The sequence below is a fragment of the Brassica oleracea genome, chromosome C2 (assembly GCF_000695525.1).
Source record: "Brassica oleracea var. oleracea cultivar TO1000 chromosome C2, BOL, whole genome shotgun sequence".
Lineage (NCBI taxonomy): Eukaryota > Viridiplantae > Streptophyta > Magnoliopsida > Brassicales > Brassicaceae > Brassica > Brassica oleracea.
This window is the reverse complement of record NC_027749.1, coordinates 17,252,275-17,274,286: the sequence shown is the minus strand read 5'-3', so window position 1 is coordinate 17,274,286 and position 22,012 is coordinate 17,252,275. Positions and strand designations below refer to the sequence as shown.

The 22,012-nt window shown below is 32.7% G+C and overlaps 2 protein-coding genes across 2 annotated transcripts; one reads left to right on the top strand and one right to left on the bottom strand.

Moving 5' to 3' along the window:
• Positions 1-931: 931 nt before the first annotated feature.
• On the bottom strand, positions 932-3,380 carry LOC106325811. Its single transcript, XM_013763862.1, has 2 exons — positions 2,731-3,380; positions 932-1,683 (listed from the first exon to the last, which is right to left on the bottom strand). The coding sequence occupies exons 1-2, from the start codon at positions 3,304-3,306 to the stop codon at positions 1,027-1,029; spliced, it is 1,233 nt and encodes a 410-aa protein (XP_013619316.1). The 5' UTR covers positions 3,307-3,380; the 3' UTR covers positions 932-1,026.
• Positions 3,381-9,608: 6,228 nt separating this feature from the next.
• Positions 9,609-12,095, top strand: LOC106324706 (chaperone protein dnaJ 15-like). Its single transcript, XM_013762673.1, has 9 exons — positions 9,609-9,859; positions 9,941-10,259; positions 10,600-10,704; positions 10,790-10,840; positions 10,925-11,014; positions 11,090-11,198; positions 11,275-11,423; positions 11,510-11,563; positions 11,681-12,095. The coding sequence occupies exons 1-9, from the start codon at positions 9,732-9,734 to the stop codon at positions 11,906-11,908; spliced, it is 1,233 nt and encodes a 410-aa protein (XP_013618127.1). The 5' UTR covers positions 9,609-9,731; the 3' UTR covers positions 11,909-12,095.
• Positions 12,096-22,012: the final 9,917 nt, after the last annotated feature.

The following is a 22,012-nucleotide window of genomic DNA, read 5'->3' as shown; positions in this document are numbered from 1 at the left end:
AAGAACGTAGTGAGTGATGATTACTTTCGGAAGTCCGGGTCTAAATGCATGTAACGCCGCCCACTAGTGATGCCTTAATGTCCGGTCCATTATTCTTTCTGATTTCTCGGACGATGAAAACTACACGAGAAAGGAACCATGTGCGCGCTTGTTATCGCATAGTATGGTAACATTGTCGGCTACTGATTCTATAGTCTAGCATTACATTAAGAGTTACACGATAGTCAACAAAAGAAACATACAATATCGAGTACATGTGATTGTTAAAGGTTATTTCGTTGGCTGATATTACGGACGAACAAACCATTTACGGCAATGTGTAAATGAATCATCCAAAAATCTGTAGAAGACTTTTTCATGAACCATTACAAATAGATGACCCGGATACTATTATTTCATTTCATGGTGGCCAAGTAGTCTGAAAATTCATCTTGATGCTGGAAAAATAAGACTTGAGAGGATTTATTTCTACAAAGTATTCAATCTTTCACAAGCCTTTGCAAATTAATATGACTTTCTATCTAGAATCCATAAACAAACTGTAGGAAGTGGTTACGCCCATAAACAAACTGTAGATTAACGAAACATTATGATCTAAGAAAGAGGTTTAGCTATAAAAAGAGAAGAAAGAACGAGACAATTATAAAGTTAAAGCAAAAAATAAAATAAAAAGTACCAGACAATTATCTTGGATCACGAATAGAGGTAGCAGCATTCTTATACTTCAAACAGTAAGAGGATATTCATAGATATTCATGTATTAGCGTCTATTTCATATCAAGTTCGCATAAGCAAAGTGAAAGCTTAGATCAAAACGTTATGCATGGATAATACCAACTGTCTAAATAAGAAATTTTTGAACAGAGAACAACCCGAGATCTTGACCGGAACTAGATAAGTTGGAACCGACATCCACAGAAATTATTCGCACTTTATAAATGGTCATTTATGAATTGAGGAAAAGAACAAAAAGAATACAACGTAAAGTAGACAAATTGACAAAAATAAATTACGAAAGAAGAATTATCAGAAATATAAAACAGAAGGTGCAAGCCTGAGCAACCTGCCGAGAGCAGTGGGCAAGAACTTGCGAGCAAATAAATAACAAACATTCGTCTTCTCTCCGTTGTGGTAACACTGCCTATCCTCACCACCACCATTCCTCAGCTTCACCAACAACTCTTCTGTCACCTCGTATCTGATAAACCGGGTTGGGTGGGGCCCACCGTTCGTCCAGTCAACCCAAGTGAGAGTCCTGTTCGAGTTGCGGCGACCCAAGCTAGATTTGATGTTGAGGAGCGTAGGGATGTAGTGCTCGTCTGCGTAGCAACCGTGGTGGCAATAACGGTAAAAGAGAGGCCAATATGTTGTGTCGGAGATGATCTCAAGGGCCATGGCACGGTCTAACTCGAACCACTGGGAGCCTTTTCGCCAGTGGCGTAGCTGGACACGTGGTTTCATTTCAGGACTGTATCTACCACGTCCAACGCCACCGAGTTGGTCGTAGGACTCGACGTGAGTTTGAGTTGATGTCGTGAGGTAAGAGTAAACGGTTGTGAAGTTGAAGAGAGGGATGCATGATTCGGAAAGAAGTACGAATCGTTCATTTGATATGTCTAACAAAGCATTTGCTAGTAATCTTTGTTCTGCTTCCACCATATTAACATATCCCCAGTCCACTCGCTGCATTATCAATAAAAACAATGTTTTTTTAACATTAATAAAAACAATGTTACAAGACCCGTATAAGTTTATAAAATAGATAACGCAATTTATCAAAAAAAAACATAAGCTAAGCTAGTTGTGGTCAATTGATATAATTGAACTAATACTAAAATTATATTCAATTAATGCCGCGTGACATAATGGACCAAGAAAAAAAAGTCTCTATCGATGAAGTTAGAATCAAATCCAACTTGTTAACCAACTTTGTAAGATTTATCCTTCTAAATAAAATAGGTAACATTAAGCGCACTCAACAAAAGTCACATCACAAGAGAAGATTGATGAATCTTAATTAAATTTGAGAAAGTTACGGGAAATAATAAATTTGGAATTTGACTTTTGATTTGAGAGATTACGGGAAATAATCAATTGGGATATGTTTTTCATTTAAGACAGATGCGTTTGTGCCAACCAAGTTAAATTAACCACTAATAAGATCATCTTCCTTTATGAGGTACATGCGTTTGCACCTGCGATTCTTGTTGGCAAAAACGTTTATGTTAACTAACGAAGAAACCATGCAATAATAGATTGACCCAAAAAGAAAAGGAAAACCATGCAATGTATTGTAGCATATACTTTTATAATAAAATAGCACTGGCACCGACGATGGACCACAAACAATTACTTGTTTAAATCTTATTAATAATTTATGTAACAAAAAGCAACCGTATTGTGCAAGATAATCTACATTCCCTTCACAATCTCATATGAAATTTGAAGTCTTTAATGTAAAATTTTTGTTTTGACATTTACTCAATCACAGTCAGAGCATGTTTACAACAACAAAACATAGTTTTCAATAAAGTTAAGAGCGTAATTTGTAACATTATTAGTTTCAAGAATTTGTATAGCAATTTGTTATTCTTTCCTTTTCGATATCGATTTGACAGCTCGATAGTTTAAATATTTGTTAGGAATGTTACAAAATTTTAATTTTAAACCTTTTTTCGTTTGATCTTTATTTCATTCAAAAACGAAAACATTAAAGTGTAAGAAACTGACCTTGCTTGGGATCTGCCGGCCATGGAAGACGGAACCTTCGGGATATGACTCGTTATTAGAAGGATATGAGTGAACGTAAATATTGAAAAGATCTTCATGTCCTCTAAAGAATTTCTCCCATAAGGGAGCCAGAGGTAAATAACCTTTTGTCAAAAACATGAAAGCAACCTTTGGTGTTCGATAAAAAGGATAACTTCTGATCTTAGGTGCCATTGAAGCTCTCCAAAGAAGCTCTTCATCTTCCATGTCGTGCATGATCTTCTTCGGCGACCTCAGAAACCCTTTGAGCCCGACGTGCACGGGCTTAGAAGGAGGAGAGGGAGGAGAAGGAATAGTAGGTGGAGGAGGAGACGAGACAAGGAAGAGCTGAGAGATCCGTTGGATGTTGAGAGAAGATGTTGAAGATATGTCTTGTAGAGAAGAATGGAGAAGGATACCTATGATTATGCCGCAACATAGAATAAGGGAAAATGAAATGAGATTGAGGAAATGATGGTATTGAGCATTGAGAAGCTTTGCTACTAGAGATGGTGACGAAGAAGACAAAAATGAGCTTTGCTCTTTTAGGTTCTTCATGGAGAGAAAGAAAGAGAGAGTTGTGTTTTAGGGGTGAATGGATTTACAAAGTTTGAAGAGGGAGGAGAGACAAGTTCTTTGCTTTAAGGGCAAGAGATATGATACCCGCTTTTACAAGTGGAGAATTCTATTTATACTATTTTGGGGTTGAAAAGATGAATTTTGCTTACCAAAATAAAGGTTTCATATAAAGTCTATGTACTAAACATTAATGGAAGAATCTGTTAGAAACTAGTTATGGAAGATTTTTAACGGGTAATGGTGATTTAATCGCATATTAAAACTGAATAATTTAGTACGGAAAATGACAGACAATAATATATTCAGGAGAATAGCTGAAATTTATGGAATTGATTCTTTAATTAGTAAGAAAGTTTTATTAACTTTTTTGGTCAGCAATATTCTTAAGAAACCTAAGAAGATTACGTACTACTAGTCAAAATAAAATCAATTAAAACGCCACTATTAGTCCTGGGCACGTATCGGATATCCGAATTTTTGAAGGTATTTGTGATTTGCTTCGTATGCCACAGATATCTAATTTTTTTATTTGCTTTGCTTCAGAAAAATACGGATATTCGGAAAAACGGATATCCAGTAAATAAATAGATATTTGTGGATATTTACGAATACTTACGGATATCTCATATGTTTTGATTAATACAAATAATCTTAAAATTTAGATACAAATTTGTTTTGTAAAATATTTTTTTGCATGATATATATGATAAAAATTAAAAGAATTAGTGAATCTACATATTTTGTAAATTTTTTGAACTTAGTTAACAATTATAATAACATAAAACTTAAGAAAAAAATTATAATTGTCAGAATGTGTTCTCTTCTTTTTATGTAATACTTTTATATAAGTAATAATGTGAATAGAATTTATCAAATCATATGTTAGAATAATAATTATATAATTTTATACATTAAAAACTTTAAATATAATCAAGATATAAATGTATTTATATATTGCCGGATCGGATCGAATATCCGCTTCTCAAAATTTTAATATTTGTGATTTGCTTCGATTTTAACGGATATTGATTTTTAGTATTTGATTTGCTTAGAAAGTTTATGGATATCCGGAATTTTCGGATCAAATCGAAACGAATAACAAATCAAATCAAATTTAACGGATAAAATGTCCAGCCCTAGCCACTATGTTAAGTTTTTTTTTTGGCATGAGTTTTTTTTGTCATACACAGTAAATATCAATCGGGCAACTTCGATAATTTTGGGGAGAAAAACGTAAAAGAACTTCAAAATGCAACATAAATTAATTGACGTTTATTTTTGTTTGAATTAAAACTGTCACTGCCATTTATAACCATAAATTAAAAATTGTTGACTTAAAATGAGTTTTAGTTAAAAAAGCTTCAAGTAAAATAATTGAAGAAAACACTTTTTCGACAAAAAAATTTAACATAATTTTTAGTAATTATCCGTTAAATTTTTAGTTTTAGTATAAAATGATTTCATATGAAAACCAACTTTATATAAAAACAACATGAATTTATTTTAAAAGAAAGTATTTAATGGAAACTTTTTCAAGTAAAAATAATTATAGTAAAACCATTATATTAACTAGTGTAAATTTCCATCTCGTTCTATCATCAAAGTGACTGTACTTATTAAATTAAAACCATGGGAAGACAAAAGTATAAAACAGACGAGTGTGAATTATGCAAATGACTGCTTCGTGTCAAAACCTTTTAGGATTTGCATGTTTAACAACTAACATAAAGCGATATGAAATTTAACATTTAGACCAAAAAAACGATATGAAAAGTTGGTGACAAATGTGAAGAACAAATAAGTAGGTTGGTATCTGAGAAATCACAAATATTTTCCCGTTATTACTCATATTTCCTTGGTTCAACAAGTTCAGCCTTCAACTTTGTTCTAAGGAGCCGGGCCACAGACTAGCGCTGGGCAAATAAACTGAACCCGAAAATCTGAACCGAACCCGATCCGATAAAAATAAATCTGAATCTATTCGAGCCCGACATAAATACCGAGTGGATCTTGTTTTATGGTATTTCGGGTTATGGATATTATCCGAACCGAATCCGAAATTAAATGGATATCTGATAGAATCCGAAACATTCAAAATACCAAAAAAAAACTTGTACCAAACATGATCTCGATTCCTGATATGTAGCCAAAATATACTAAAATATTATTAAACATCTACAATAACTATCTATTACATGAAGGTTGATGGTAGAAAGTAGCGGTTGAGGCTTGAAATTTTTAGATTTTGGTTTTATTTTCATTGAATAATTTTTTTCATTTCATGAGAACTTAATTTTTCGTTTTATGATTTCATTTATTGGTTTTCTTTCTATCAATAACAACGTTTACCTTTCGTTTGACTTTGAATGATTATGTTTGATGATTTTTTCTTATTTTTGAATCGATTTTACTTATGTTTTCGTTACAAAATAAGTACAAATCAAGTACTTTAAACCCGAAGAACCGATTTTACTTATGTTTTGGTTACAAAATAAGTACAAATCAAGTACTTTAAACCCGAAGAACCGATTTTACTTATGTTTTGGTTACAAAATAAGTACAAATCAAGTACTTTAAACCCGAAGAACCGATTTTACTTATGTTTTGGTTACAAAATGGGTATAAATCAAGTAATTTAAAACCGAAGAACTGGTTGGAACCCAAAACCCGAAAGTACATCGGATTGTACCGGTTCTTTGAAGATTTACTAACCTCGATCTGAACCCGATAGAACCCGAACCGGTCCCGAACTGAACTTTTATATAATCCGAATGGGGCTCATTTTGATAAATCCGAAAAACCGAGACCCGATTGGACAAACCCGAAATCTGATTGGGACTCCGGATGCCCATGCCTACCACAAACTTTCAGCCATCATTAGTCTTCGTCTAATCTGTCGATTTTCAATTGACTTCCTTTATTACATGCTCAGTTTCACTTCTAGGAAACGAACAAAATCTTATCCCCCAAATGGCATGAAGCTTCCAATAATACTTTATGGCTTTGAATGGTGAGCAAGGAACGAAAGGAAACACTGAATTCCTTATCATTTCCAAAATAAATCACCATTCACAAGAAATAATTTTTCCTTCTTGTTCCTCCCTATTCCTTTTTTTGTAGAGAAATAGAACAAAAGCATTCCTTGTTAAATTTGATAAAGAACAAGCATTCATTTTCATTCATGCAATTTTATTCCTATACGTTTCTTTCTTATTCGTTCTTCGTGTTCCCGAAAAAGTCACCAGTCGGAGCCATAACTTTCCAGGAAGGATGGCACGTGTTACATAATTATTGTCTCTAGCTCCACCAATTTTTGACATATAATTTACAAAGTATAATTACCAATTTTTGTCATGTATTTTGTTTTCACCGCTTCATACACATGTTTTTATCTTTTTGTTTCATTGTCTGCATTTGGCTAATTCCATTTTCCCTATTTCGTTTTTACAAAAAAAAAACTATGTTAGTTTGGTTCTATTTTTGTTTAAAATGATAATCTAAATATGTTGGATGCTTTTTTTAGATTTCAAAATTTAAAATATACTAAGGGAGAAGGTTTATGTGTGTAATATTTAAATTTTATAAGTTTGATACTCCAGTATTAACTATGACATTTGCGTCCTAACTAATTTGTGTTTGCTCCTCCCAGTGATAATTCTTCTTGATTAGATATAACTGGCTCTAGAGTTTGAACCGCATGTTTCCGAACACATGTATATATATTTTTTTTGTTTTTTTAAATGTTTGTATTACTATTAGTTTATATGATAAAATAGTAGTTTTGGAGAATACTGGCCGAGATATTCCAAAACTTGACCAATGCTCTATAGATCCGATCATAGCACCACCAGACCCCAACCCAATAAAGCCATTATCTTCCCCCAAGGCTCAAAAGTATGTAGTGCCATGCATGGACATTCAAGATCAACAAGTCTTAAAAAAGCAAGATCTTTATCCTAATTCCTAAAAGAATCAAGAACCTAGAATATTTTGCTAAGTCGAACACTCAAAATTAAGTGAAATAAAAGAGTTTAAATATAATTTTTTGTAACATATTAAATATATTTATTCTCCTTTTGGTTTTTCTTTTCTTTCAAATTAGCTTAAATCTTGTTTTTTTAATAAATGATAATGTACACTCTTATTTATGTTTTTTCGCTTTTTTTTAATTCGACATTAGAAGATCACCGGAGAACCATTATATAAGATAAATTTTTAGTTTTGTAATTGATAATTTAAAATTCTAATAAAATAACACAATTCTTCCGTTTATAATTTTGTCTAAAAATTTATTTTCAAATGGTTTTTTGATGAGATGAACTTATACTTGACTGAACTAGATACAAAATAAGAAGTGTTTCAAACACTGCAGAAAATGAATAGAGATAAATTTCATGGAAAGGTGGTCTAAAGGTAGGATACTAAATTTTGGTTTATTCTCTCACTTCTTATATGTTTAGATAAAAAAAACTTGTTTTACTTAACCTTTAATAATTCAACTCTAAATGTAAAATATACTAAACTTTAAAATTAAATATATTTTTAAGCACAAAATAAATTGTACATCTTATAAGTAAACTACAAAGTAACACATAAAATTCAACATTATATAGTACCTTCATAAATTAATATATACAATAAATTACTAAATTTTGTCAGTTTCGAATTGGACGAATGTAACATACAATACAATACAATTCAATAATATAATAAGATAATTATTTTTTTTTAAAAACTTATGTAAATATATGGTCACAATATAAACATAAATTAATAAAATACAGAAAAAGTTTATATAAACATAAATAATATATTGTATAGATTGTTTTTAATTCACACTGAAGTCTATCTTTCTTTTTTAAATATTTCAGAATATATTGATGTTATTTTATCATTTTACACTTAGAGCATCTCCAAAAGTTATTCTATAACTTCAAATATGAAGTTTTTTGCTCTAAAAAAAAAACTTCAAAACTTCAAATTTGAAGTTTTGAGGATTGAAACTCTATATTTTGAAGTTTCACTACTAAAAACTTCAAATTTGAATTTTCATATCTTTATTTGCATTTTGGTCACTACACATCACCTTTATGATTCATAAATATTTTCTCATGTATTGTTTTAATCCTTAAAAAATTATATCTCATAAATATTTTAAATCTTATTTTAAAGTTTTATTTAATTTTATGTGTAAAATTTAAAATCTGTAAACAAAATTTAAAATATTTTAAGCTAGATTTAGACAACACTAATATAAAAAAAAAACTTAACAAAAAGATTTTTAAAAATTACATGAAGACATAACTATTACACAAATTTAAATATTACAACAACAACACTAATAGTCAGGTAAGTTTGATCCGGAACCTTCAAATTTTTAAATATTGTCCAATTTTTTTGTGTAACTGATGATCGTTGTTGTTGTTGTTGTTTTTGATGTCTTTTCGTACAATTCTTTTTTTTCATATTGAATATATTCACGAGTATTAATATCATCAAAAAGAAATAAGTCTTTTAACAATATTTTATGTTTCTCTTTTACTTTCTTGTTCCGATCTAATGTATTTACAAGTATCAATATTACCAGATTTCAATAACTTTTAGCTCGTAACTTACAAAGTAAGCAGAGCCATTTTTACTTTGAAATGCACTAATATATCATATATGCATTACGAAAATCATTTTATGAAATAATATGGTATTTTGTTTGAAGTTTAATATTAATTAAGTTATTTTTATTTAAATTTTTATATTTAATAGAATATTTTATTAATTAATATTGTTGTAATATGTTTATATATGTGCTAGTCATTTACAAAAGTTTATGAATTCAAATTAGTGACAAATATAAAGACTATATTATAAAATATAAATAGTTTTGAAGTTGAGTTTGAAGTTTTGCTTTTGGAGAAAAACACTTTTAAACTTCAAATATAGGATTTTGGAAACTTCAAAATAGAGTTCCTTTTTGGAAATGCTCTTATAGTGTATTTACATTTACGGTACATATTTTTGATACACCATTTAATCATATAAAGTTAACATTAAATTTGTACTTTTAAAATTTAATCAATACGTACTATAAAATCAAGTATGTTTCTTATTTTTACATACAAATATATTTTAGAATATGCAAATCTAAAATGTAAGATTTCTGTATTAATAAATTTATGGTTAGTTGGTGTAATTTTTCTATTTTCTATGTCATGTAAAAAAAAAAAAGAAGAAGAAAACTTAAAAGACCAGGCGTATGCAACTTGTTTCAAGGGTTTGGTCTGAGTAAACCCGAAGTGGCACCCTCATCGAGTTACAATTTTACAAGAGAAAATCAAAATAAATTTAGACTTGGTCCTGGAAAACCCTCGTCTCGATTTCTTTCTCGATCTCGTATTCTTGGTGAGACGATGAGTTCCAAAAAGGCTGGTGGCTCGTCTTCTCCGGCAACTCGAAGGGACCCCTACGAGGTCCTCTCCGTATCAAGAACCGCGTCTGATCAAGAAATCAAATCCTCTTACAGAAAACTTGCGCTAAAGTAACCACCTCCTTTCTTCTTCTTTTTAGATTCTCCCAGTAGTAAAGATGTAATCTTTGATTACCATATTGATTTTGATAGGTATCATCCAGACAAGAATGCCAACAACCCTGATGCTTCCGAGCTTTTCAAGGAAGTCGCATATTCCTACAGCATCTTGTCTGATCCTGAAAAGAGAAGGCAATACGACAATGCAGGCTTTGAGGCCCTTGATGCTGATGGAATGGACATGGAAATTGACTTGTCTAACCTCGGAACCGTTAACACCATGTTTGCTGCTTTATTCAGCAAGCTAGGTGTGCCTATCAAGACCTCTGTATCTGCCAATGTTCTCGAGGAGGCTATGAACGGAACTGTCACTGTGAGGCCCCTTCCCATTGGAACATCAGTCAGCGGGAAGGTGCTGAACGAACTCTTATGTCCTTATTCCTGTTCGTTTGGTTGCCGCAGGTTTCGGCGTCAGCGGCGGCGGCAGCGTCAATGAGGACAGTTGTTGTTCGTTTCGCAGACACAGACGCTGCCGCTGCCGCATACTATATCGCGACCGCAGATTTTATCTGCGTCAGCCGCAGGACGCGGCGTTCGGACGCGGCGTCAGACTCAGTTTCCTGCGTCAACGAAACGAACAAGAGTTGACGCAGAATGTTGACGCTGCCGCTGCCGCCGGTACGTGCGGCAACCAAACGAACAGCCCTCTTGTGTTATTTGAAAAGTGAAGTGATCTAATCTCTTAATATCAGGTGGAGAAGCAATGCGCTCACTTTTTTGGAGTGACGATAAGTGAACAACAAGCTGAGTCAGGTGTGGTTGTTAGAGTTACATCAGCAGCACAAAGTAAATTTAAGGTATATGCCACTACTGAACCATATACCTGATAGTGTTGACTGTATCCAATCCAACTAGCTTCTAACTCTGTCTATCTCTCTGCAGTTACTTTATTTTGAGCAAGATTCAAGTGGCGGCTATGGATTGGCCTTACAGGTAAACTTAATATTAAAAGAATGTTGTTCTTAGCATTACACCATTACGGAACTGTCTTTAACGGCATCAGGCTTGTTCTTGCAGGAAGAGAGTGAGAAAACAGGCAAGGTGACGTCAGCTGGCATGTATTTCTTACATTTCCAAGTCTATAGAATGGATTCTACTATCAATGCGGTATGCAAGTTTTTGAGCTCTTTTCTTTTCGATATTAGAATATGCAGATGTGTGAAAGCATTCTTTATTGTGCAGTTAGCTGTAGCCAAAGACCCTGAATCTGCTTTCTTTAAGCGGTTGGAAGGTCTTCAACCTTGTGAGGTTTCAGAACTGAAAGCTGGCACTCATATCTTTGCAGTTTATGGTAATGAATCATTGTTCTCTTTTACTGGACTGTCTTTGAGACCAGTTAGTTTAACTGGTCTCTAGCTACTTTTCAGGTGATAACTTTTTCAAGACTGCATCCTACACAATTGAGGCACTCTGTGCCAAGACCTACGAGGACACAACAGAGAATTTGAAGGAGATTGAAGCTCAGATTTTAAGAAAGAGAAACGATCTGCGGCAGTTTGAAACAGAGTACCGAAAAGTAACTTTCTGCTATTAAGAGCTCAGTTAGTTAGTTAGTCAGGGAGACCATATATAATTATGACTTTGTTATATTCTTTTTGCAAGGCTTTGGCGCGGTTTCAAGAAGTAACCAACAGATATACACAGGAGAAGCAAACGGTGCGTTGATTGATCTCTTTTCTCTACTTTTATTCCTTGCTGCAAGTTTTGTGAACTTTAAGCTCTGAGGGAACTCTTGCATTGATTGATATGTGTCTTCTTTGGATAATGGTGAAGGTGGATGAACTTCTAAAGCAACGGGATTCAATCCATTCCTCTTTCTCTGTGGTGAAGACACCAAGCGGTAGCAACTTGAGCAATGGAAGTAGCAGCAAAGCTCAGGGAGATGAATCTAAAGGCGATGGGGCTAGTGTGGGTGAAGAAGGCGGATCAGAGAGTAGAGACAAATCGAAGAGAAAATGGTTCAACTTAAACCTAAAAGGATCTGATAAGAAGGTTGGTTGACCAGACCTCACTTTAAACGCAGATTTGTTGTGTCATTGTTTTATTCGTTAAAACAGATGTGTCCCTGGGGGGTTGCTCTATGTGTAGGCATATATATATATATGTTCATCAGAATGGTTTGTTGATAGAGAGATGCAAAAGCATAACTTGAGGGTGGTTTTGAAATGTATGCAATGCATCATTGATTCATTGTTTGTTACATTTATTATTGAGACTTGTCATTGTTTCAACACTTCCCTATAGTTATTTAAACTGTACTTGAGGTTGACCAAATGGGTAATGCTGTGGATTTGTAGGTGAGGTCGAGGGTTCGAGAGAGTTAGATTGCGGGGTTTATAGTGAGTTCAGGGTATTTTTGCATTGACCATTTTGTCTATGGTTCTTTTTCCCTGCATGCTTAGTGTCACTTGTCAAAGTACTTCCATCTATTTTCCACTCACTCTTGTAGCTATATACTCAACAATCACTTACCAAAAATTTTCTTAAGAGTTGCCAAATCTAGAAAGAAAATTGATTCAGAGGCTTAAATTTGGTTGAAGATGGTGTACACCCAATGTTCTAAAAATTGTTAGGCGGTGATCGCGGGCGCTTAGGCTGATTGTTTGAATGCCAAAACCAATTTTAAAAAAAAAAAATTGGTTTGAAAAGTCGTCTAGCTCATACCCGATTTACTGATTAGGTGAGCGCCGCCTAGACCGATTTTTAGAACACACGTAAAACTTGTTCAGCCATTAACACAATGTGGCTAAGTAAATATGTTTTACTCAAGGTGTAGAGCCTGAGGAGGAGAAAATGTGTTTGAAATTACTATGTGTGCGGTTATATCGGTAAATATGTTCATTAGAATGATCCATAGATTCTTTTACTGTGCAAGAATTGTTGTTGTCATAGAAATTTTAAGTTTAGGTTATTATGCAACAGTATTATTTCGTTGTAAGTTTTTGAAGTAACCCTTTTCTCTTTGGGCCATAAATCATGGAAAGAATAATCATCATTTTCTTGCAAAGGACAAAATATAATAAATATGAAAAATATCTTGTTTACAACAAACGACTGTTCTATTACTTAAACTAGAGTATATCTGAGAATTCAGACCGGAATTAAAAAACCAACAAAAAATAAAACTTTTATGAAAAGATTGCGCAGTCCTGGCTAGAGAGTCTACTGTCTTGTTATGTGCCCTTGAAACGTGAAAGATCTTAAATTCTTGGAAGCATCCTTGCAGTGATGCTAACTCTGATAGTTTTGTCGAAAAATCTGGCCATGCTGCCGGATCCTTGATATCGCAATTACCTCTTTGCAGTCTATTCCGAAATACTAACATGTGGTATGTTGAATCATATTCTCCATAGCCCAGATGAGAACATCCAATTCTGAATGTAAAAGGGACAAGGGTCTCTTCTTATTTTTTAAACCCTTTAGTTGTTGATTTCCCATTTCATCTAACCATACCCAATCATATCCACTGTATGGTGATTCCATAGTTTAAGATCCATCTACCAATTAAATATCCCACATGCATAGAGCTTGTGTATTCTGTGTCTGGTGTGGTGGCTGTGCATCATCATTATGATTTAAGTTTGCATCAAACCACTTATTACATTCACTTTGGGCACGTCGGATTAGCTCCGCCGGTTCCGATCAATTCCAATAAGTTTATTGTCCTTCATTTTCTTCAGAATATACATTTGGTTTCTGTAGTAATGATGGACACGTACTAGGTTGATCGTGAAATGTTATTCAATAAGATTACGGAGAATTGTATCTTTAAAGTCTAATAAAGAAGAAAGTCGGGCTAAATAATTTATATGATTTACATACTGGTTTTTAGACGTATGCATGAAGTTACCTTCCTTTTATTGAAGATACTTTTTAGTAATTGTAAATGTCAAATGACTAGATTTCAACTAAACATCCTCAATAAGAAGTCAAGATGTCAAATTATATTGTTTTTAAAGATCAAAAGGCATGAAGTAAAAGGATAATTGGCCGACGAGTGTTCTTAATATAAAAAGGCCAACCATTAAAAAAGGTTAACCTTTTTTGACTTTTGAAGCCATTGGATTAACAACACTTGGATTTGATTGGTGATCAAATTTTTTGTAGTACATTGGAGGTTTTCTACTGGTTATGGAAAAAAATAGTAGCTATATTACCAAAACTAACATTAAAAAACAGCTTCGACATATTGGTAACATTTGAGTGCCGGTTTCTTACTTTTGGAGGAATTCATGCCAATTTGTTTTGCTTTTGGTGGTGAATTTCCTAAAGAACAAATCACACAAGTTTTGGTATATCTAATATTATTTGTACGAATTTTGTATCATCGAGTTATACTAACAGTTATAACTTAGTTTAACGAGATAATTCTCAAGAAGCTTAGATAACCTTCGTCATCATAGACTAGTTTTAGATGTTTTTTTTTCCAAGTCGTCATTTTAATAAAGTTCAAAAAAAAGTCGTCATTTTAATTCGAATCATAAACATATCTTTGTGTTTTACGTTACTAGTCAATTCAAAGCCTAGTAGCTAAACGTGAAACGCTTACATGTTTTTTACCTTTGCATGTTTATGATAAGAAATAAGAATGGGAATAAAATTTATATAGGAAGGTAAAACTGTGGGTTCATACAAAAAGTATATTACACGATAACTTTGAAAATAAATGTTTAGCGAACTATTGAATTCAAATATAAATCGATTCGATTCTATTCGTAGCTAGATGTTAACTAATTAAAATTTCTGGAACGGAAGAAATCATCAAATTCTGCCCGAAGTAATATTTTGAGAATCGAGGTTTTTTTTACCAGGTGTTATTTTCAGTTTGCTTAGAGCAGCTCCATCAGTTAAAACCTATGAAAGTTTCTAAAACAAAAAAAATAATGTTATTATAATAATTTAGTTATACATTAATTTTTTTAAACCAATTGAAACAATGATAGTGTAACATCTGTCATTTGATGTTTAGAATCAGTCCTTAAATGCCCAAATTAAGAACTTTTCTACACTCTCTCACTAATATTAATTACTTTTTCATTTTTCTTTAATGTTAAGAACTTCTTTAAAGGCTCACCAATGGAGCTGGTCTTACTAGTGTAAAGTTCTGAACGGAGCCCGAAAGTTTATTTTATTAGTTTGTTTTGTTAGTGGGAATTGGCTTTCAACACCACAACATAAAGTGACTAAATTTCTGATGTCTGATTTTTTTTGTAAAGGCTTTTACCGTTCAAGCCTCAGCTCGAATTCGTTGTTAACTTTTCGTGAAGATTAATCAAAATATATTTTGCTATTGTAGTGTATGGTTTTTAACTTAAAAGATGCTTAGTCTAATAAGTTGATTTTAATGGAAGTAAGTTGTGTTAAAAGATAAATAAAAGATTTTCTAATAGTTTTCCATGGTCGCTTCCTCGATGTGAGGCATAAAACGTGGCTGCTTATCTAACAAAGAAAATATGTGGCTGCTTATATCTTGAGACCACGGATCAATGATCATATTAAATGTTGTTTATATATTCTGTTTTAGTTAACTTTTATAACGATACTTTACGTAAGTACTAAATCACGTGTATCAAAGCTTTATCAGAGAACATTGCAGAACTGCATAGTAATAAAGTATATCTGGAGTATAACTTGCATCGAACTAAAAAAAAAAAAACTTGCATCGAACTTCCATATGTATAATATGCAACACATATGTTGTTATTTTATAATATTTTCTTAAAAGGTATGTATATGAATATACTAGTGTATAACAGTAAAAATATCAAGATTTTTATTAGATACTCCCTCCGTTTCGAATTAGATGTCGTTTTAGAACAAAATTTTTGTTTCAAAATTAGTATCGTTTTATGATTTCAATGCAAAATTTATTAATTTTTTATTCTAATCTATTTTTTTATTGGTTGAAATCTGGTTAGGTATATTGGTAATGATGTTTTTATCTAGTAAATAGATAAACTTAAATGTTTTATTAATCTGTGTGTCTAAGTCTAGAACGACAAGTAAAATGAAACGGAGGGAGTATATTTTTATTCTTGCAGTTCCTTTTTCTTCTTACAATTCTACGTTAGTAGTTTAAAACAGTTTCTGAATTTCATATCCGTGGCAGATGCTTCCTAAATAGTACTCTTTCCGTTATATCTTAATTTTTGTTGTAATGTAAAATTTTTGTTTCAAAATAAATATCGTTTATATTCTATTTATTTTATATTCTAATTTATTTTTCTGTTGGTTCAAATGTGGTTACATGTAATAATGTTTTTATTTACAAAATTAAATAGTTTTTTAATCTGTGTGTACAGATTTAAAACGATAACTAAAATAAGACCGAAGGAATATTATATTCCCTCTGTTTCATATTAAATGTCACTTTAGCTCATTTTTTTTGTTTCACAAAGAGTGTCATTCTACAATATCAATGCAATTTATACAATCTTTTAGCTGAAAATTAATTGCAAAATGCATTGATTTTATAAATAAATCGATTTATCTAAAATACTATTGGTTAGATACGTGATATTAATAAAAACATAAATGTATTTTAATGAATTTCTTAATATGTATGAAAAGTGTCTAAGTGACACTTTGAAACCGGAGGGAGTAATTAATAATTTCCTAGCGATTAGTAAATCCCGATTAATAATGGCATTTAAGAGTATAGATGTATCTGTGTGACAGTGCGTGCATGTTAATGTAACCACTTGACGTGTCCCACTTTGATTAATTTGTAAGTTTGTAGCCTAAAGCCCCTCTGCTTTAAGAAAAGCTATATCTAGTATTAATAAAACATTTAATTTGCTCGATTAAGTGTCACTTGGAATGTATGATGGGGCTTCGGGATGAATCATCACACCCCACCATCTTTGGTTGGCTTCAGAAAGATGCTTAGGAGATATCTATTAAAGGAGATTGGGATTTGAATAATCAAATGTCTAATTTTGGTTTTTGTGGAGTCTTCCTGATGTGTGGGTCAAGATTAAACTAATCGCATTTATCAACCAAAAGCTACATTATAGTTTAAATATTCTCTTTTGTGGGATCGACTTTATTTTAAAGTAATAGTTTATTATAAACCCCATTGGTTGAATTTCGCTGCTAATCAAATTATGGTGGGTCATAATGTTGATCTTGGAGATCTTGTAATGATAATATAAACACCATTTATGTCAAAATCGATAGACTAATTGATAAGAAAACCTAAATGGTGCTAGAAAAAACCATCAAGATATATACAGCTGGTACTTCTATTTGTCAAATAATAACACTTTTGCCGGGACTATAGATCTTGAATGAAGAGATCAATTGTATTATTCCCAAATTCGTGATTAATTATGAATTTCAAGAGATTAAACATCACTATTATCAGATTGTCAACCGTTTGGTTGATGGTTGCCATCAGTTTCTTGTCTATAAACATCAGTTCTTTATCATGGAAAATATGTTTAACTCGTTATGCTGTAAGAAAGAACTTCTTCATACTTATATAGGTTTGATTATAGTGTCTTATAGTGTCGGCTCTGTCTTTATAGCAGAAGCTTTAGCGGTTAAAACTGGCCTTTTAGAGGCAATCAACTTGGGATTACGAACGCAGACTATCTGGTCAGATTCACAATCTCTCAGCACCACCATCTCGTCCCGATCGAAATCAGTTAAAGCACAAGGAGTGCTATTTGATATTGAGCATCTTTGTAATTTTTTTTCTGCTGTTTATTTTCATCATGTTCCCAGGCTTAACAATGTTAAAGCTGATGCTTTAGCAAAGTTTGCTCTGTTGAACCCTCCGAACATTGTTTGATTGCTTTATCTAAAAATAAACGCATAACAGTGATTTGTGAAAAATATAAAACTGTGAATAGAAATTATAGAATCAGAGGACAATTTTATTTTAACTTAGTTACATGATTTAAATAATAGGATTTTATTTTATTATTCGAACATTATTTTGTGCAATAGTGGAACTGTGGAAGTACGTAATGACAGAACACACATCATAATTTCGAAGTGTAGTTGGTAAAAAAAACCTGTGAAATTATTAAATCATTTTAACATTATGTCATTTGTCTATTAAAACCATATTGTTTACTAATTTGAATATTGTAGCCACAGAAATTTAAATAATCCACATGAATTGCAGCTCCATTTCATTGGTATGTCCATTTACCACCACTTAACAAGATAGAAAGAAAGATCTCATATAAAAATATCGTTATATGTTTTCCCATGGACCAAATTTTCATTCAATCGATTTAAATTTGAGACCTAGAAACATCGACTTGTTCAAGAAGAAATTTAAATCCTATCAGTTTATAAACTTTATACACAAAGCAAGTTGGCCAATACTTTCTCCTTATTTTCCTTTTAAAAACTTTCATTAAACTGGAGTGCCTAAGTCTTCGCCTAAAGTTGTTTTGTGAAGTAATTTAAAGAAATTTTTTTGTGCCATAAATCTTTAGTCAAATTTTATTTGGACAATTTCTGGTGAAACCGGTTCTCAGCTGTCTTAAGACGCAAGATTAGTGGTCTTCCATCTCAATGAGATGCAAGTTTATTTGAAAATTCTGGAAATTTTGTAGTAGCTTTCAACAAAGTTGGGCTAACATGGCTATGGTTCATGTAATCTCTATAATATATATATAAAGACTTTTCTATTTTTCTATTTCAAATCTGTTTATGGAGAAGGTAGCAAGAGATATAGACATTGTGGATTCATAATCACATGTATAATCCTTAATTAGTGGAGATAATCTATAAGTGCCTATATCCACCCACTTTCTCATATTTGGAACCTTTCTCTTAGCCCCTAACTAAATGACTATGTCAAATGGCCACCAAGCAGATCTGGTCCCCAAGCAAGAAAAAACCTATTACATTTAAACTCTTAAATTACATTTGAAAGTTAATTCTAGGATTGACAATCTTTGTTTTCTAATCATAGAGTATGCTAATCTTTGTTTTTCTAGTAATAGGATAGTCCAATATATATATATATATATATGCTTGTATGTGTTCTCAAACCATACACACATTATATTAGTCCTTCGTTTGCATAAAGAAACGAGGAACATATTACTCGATGCACAAAACATTATTAATAAAAAATGTCAAAACAAAGTTCCATTGGATGCGCTAAAGAAAGAAAAAGAAGGGGAAAGTTAATTGCATGTTGGACATCATTTTGCTTTTAGTTATTTCCAATAAGAAATATTTGATGTATAACATGATTATCATGATAAAAACAGTGACAAAACAATCTACCTGCATAAGTAAATTGTAGGTCCACATGACATGTATATTGTATATCGAGGAGCGTAGGGTTGAGATTCTTAGAAGGATTAGTTAATCATCTATATTTTCAGTTTTAAAATTCTAAAATAAATCAGGTCTAGTTTAACGAAATTGGAGTATGCAAATAATAATCGGCCTAGGGGTGAGATTACGCATATTATGTTCACTACAAGTTGAACACTTAGTAATTTTAAAACAAAACTAGATTGAGTATATTTTTTGTTTTAATTTTTTTAGGTCTTTTTAATTGGTAATTTAAATATAGGTCTAATGGCATAAAGTATAATAAATAATATTCTAAATAGTGATAAAGATAAAAAAAATAATAGTTGAACCATAGTTTTATCAATGGGTCACACTGCTATTTTAATAGAATAGATTTCCAAGGTTTTCGATAATCAAAGTTAGCTGGAACGAATTCTGCAAATAAGTTAGCTGGAACGAATTCTCTGATGATCGTGTTCTCCATGAAATAGAGATCTCTGATAGATTTCAAAAGAAAATTGAAGCATCTTCAACACATATTTGAGTTAGTTTTATAATATTATGTCACCATATGAATGCCAAAATCAATTTCATTAGGGATTTGTAAGTGACTTTGGGTGTGAGAAGAGATTTGATGAAGATAGATACAAGCAACCAGCGAAAACGAGTAATGCAGATTCGCCTGGAGATATATAATTAAAAGGGAGACAAGATGGGACATTTCTGCAGCCCCTAGCGAAGACTTTAGTTCATAAGATTTACACAATTATTACTTTTGCACAAAGAAAAGCTTAATCAAATTCGAAACCACCCAATTAGTAAGATTCGCAAATCTGTGAGCCCTCTTTATATATATATATGCTTAATCTGATTGATGTATACAAGTGTGTGCGTGTGAATCTTAACGTTAATCACGCAAACGTACTCGTGGAACAAGGAGTCGTCATTTGGTACGTAATTTGTGGGGAACATGTTAACATCTGAGACTTTTTTTTTTGCTCATTCCTCTGTTTTTTTTTTGCTCATTAACAAACTCAACTTTTAATGAACCTAGTAGTGTTCACATTACTTACCAGTGTCTTCTGATGCTTTTTTTTTCAAAGCCAGCTTACTTGTTTTCGATTAAACTGAACATTATTCAAATCTGGATTTCAATATTTTAATATATGGCAAAACATGTTTTTTTTCTTAATATTATATTTATTTAAAATACGAAAAAACCCGAATCGGGGATTTCAGAATCGATTACAGATTTGAATCAGCGAACCCATTTCTATCCCAACCTACTAAGTTTCTCTTACACAAACCTAACCGGCACAATCCACTTAAAAAAGAAAGATATGCGCAGAACCGATACCGTTCTCAACTAGTGGATCTCTCTTGCATGTGAAGATGGAATAAACGCAGGAGATCCACATTGCTGGTACACCCCGAGCCTAAGCGACTGTACACATCATATGAGCCGACCTTCCAACCGGAGTAGTTGACTACTGGTTACTTCAACAAACCGCAATCTATTCGGACAATGAAGCTCATAAAAGCCGGGAAATCAGGGAAGGATCCGAGACAACCAAAACACTTACAAAGGTAGAATCTCCACACCTTCAACTTCAAGCAAGAGAACGGGTTGCATAAGGGTAGCTTATCGACTCAGCAATCAGTACCTGCAAAAAGAGAAGGAGTCGTCCTACCTACTTAACCAAGCGGTCAATCAGGCACTGGGATGGCCGTATACCACACAAACCTAAAAATTATCATAAATTCTGTCAACGAAAATTCAACACAAATCGGACATGTCTCATTGTACTCAAATAAAAATTTTCCTCAAGCTTGCAAAAATATATATGCTGTATTTTCAGATTACACATTAATATGAGAAAATTAACGAGAAATCCTTCATCATTTCAAGATTTTTTTTATGTATATCACTAAATCAAATGTCATGTCGATTTGTATAACTTTCAAATCTTGAATATGAATCCAGTTTTTGTGAAAAAAATTAATGTCAAACTACATACTGAAACCATGGTTTGTATAACCACGATTATTAAATAATCTCAACAAAATATAACTAAAATAAATATTTGGAATGTTATACTCAACTGTTATAAACCATTTAGTGATCGACCCATTTATCAGCCCGTGTAGCAAGACGGACCAAGCCCATCCGCAGGATCATACTGGCGCCTATCTACTCTTGTGTTTATCTACATTATAGTTGGTGTTTATCTTACGTATTGCTAGTAATTATCTAGTTAAGGATAAGTACGATCTCATGTCGATCCAGTACTTAGACCGGCATTACCATATGTATATAAAGACCAGTTGGTCGACCTAATAATACACACAAGTTCCCTTCTTCATTCACAACAAGTTATCAGCACGATAGACTCCAAAATCCTGAGACAAAACCTAACCTAAAATCCGTCACACATAAACCCTAATCCAGGCGTAACTTAAAATCAATCTATCTCTCAAACTCCGAGGAACCAGACGACGAGCCACATATCAAATTGAAGCTCTGGACAAGACGAATCTATCAGCGAAAACCGTATCAGCGAAAACCGTTCGTCAATCCGATCTCAGACGCGCCCACACTCGCAGAAACAATAGACGGCGCCGCCTTGGTCTTTTGGAACCCTAATCCCGAAGAACCCTAATTCGTTCTTGATTCCGTTCCAGCAAGCATTACCGTCTCAGCTTCATCCCAATCTCAGCTCAGACGAACCCTTGAACTCAATTCCGTCTCGCGTTCCCGTCACTGCCTCAGCTCGATCTGACGATCAGCCTCAACCCGTTCGCGAGAGACAACCAAGGCGATCGCGACCTAACAAA

What these genes read in the sequence shown, in the direction of transcription:
- LOC106324706 (XM_013762673.1), top strand. Translation starts at nt 9,732, where the DNA reads ATGAGTTCCAAAAAGGCTGGTGGCTCGTCTTCTCCGGCAACTCGAAGG. An exon ending in GAACATCAGTCAGCGGGAAG is followed by an intron (nt 10,260 to 10,599) that starts GTGCTGAACGAA and finishes TCTTAATATCAG; the next exon opens with GTGGAGAAGCAATGCGCTCA. An exon ending in TCATATCTTTGCAGTTTATG is followed by an intron (nt 11,199 to 11,274) that starts GTAATGAATCAT and finishes GCTACTTTTCAG; the next exon opens with GTGATAACTTTTTCAAGACT.
- LOC106325811 (XM_013763862.1), bottom strand. Translation starts at nt 3,306, where the DNA reads ATGAAGAACCTAAAAGAGCAAAGCTCATTTTTGTCTTCTTCGTCACCA. An exon ending in GCCGGCAGATCCCAAGCAAG is followed by an intron (nt 1,684 to 2,730) that starts GTCAGTTTCTTA and finishes TTGATAATGCAG; the next exon opens with CGAGTGGACTGGGGATATGT.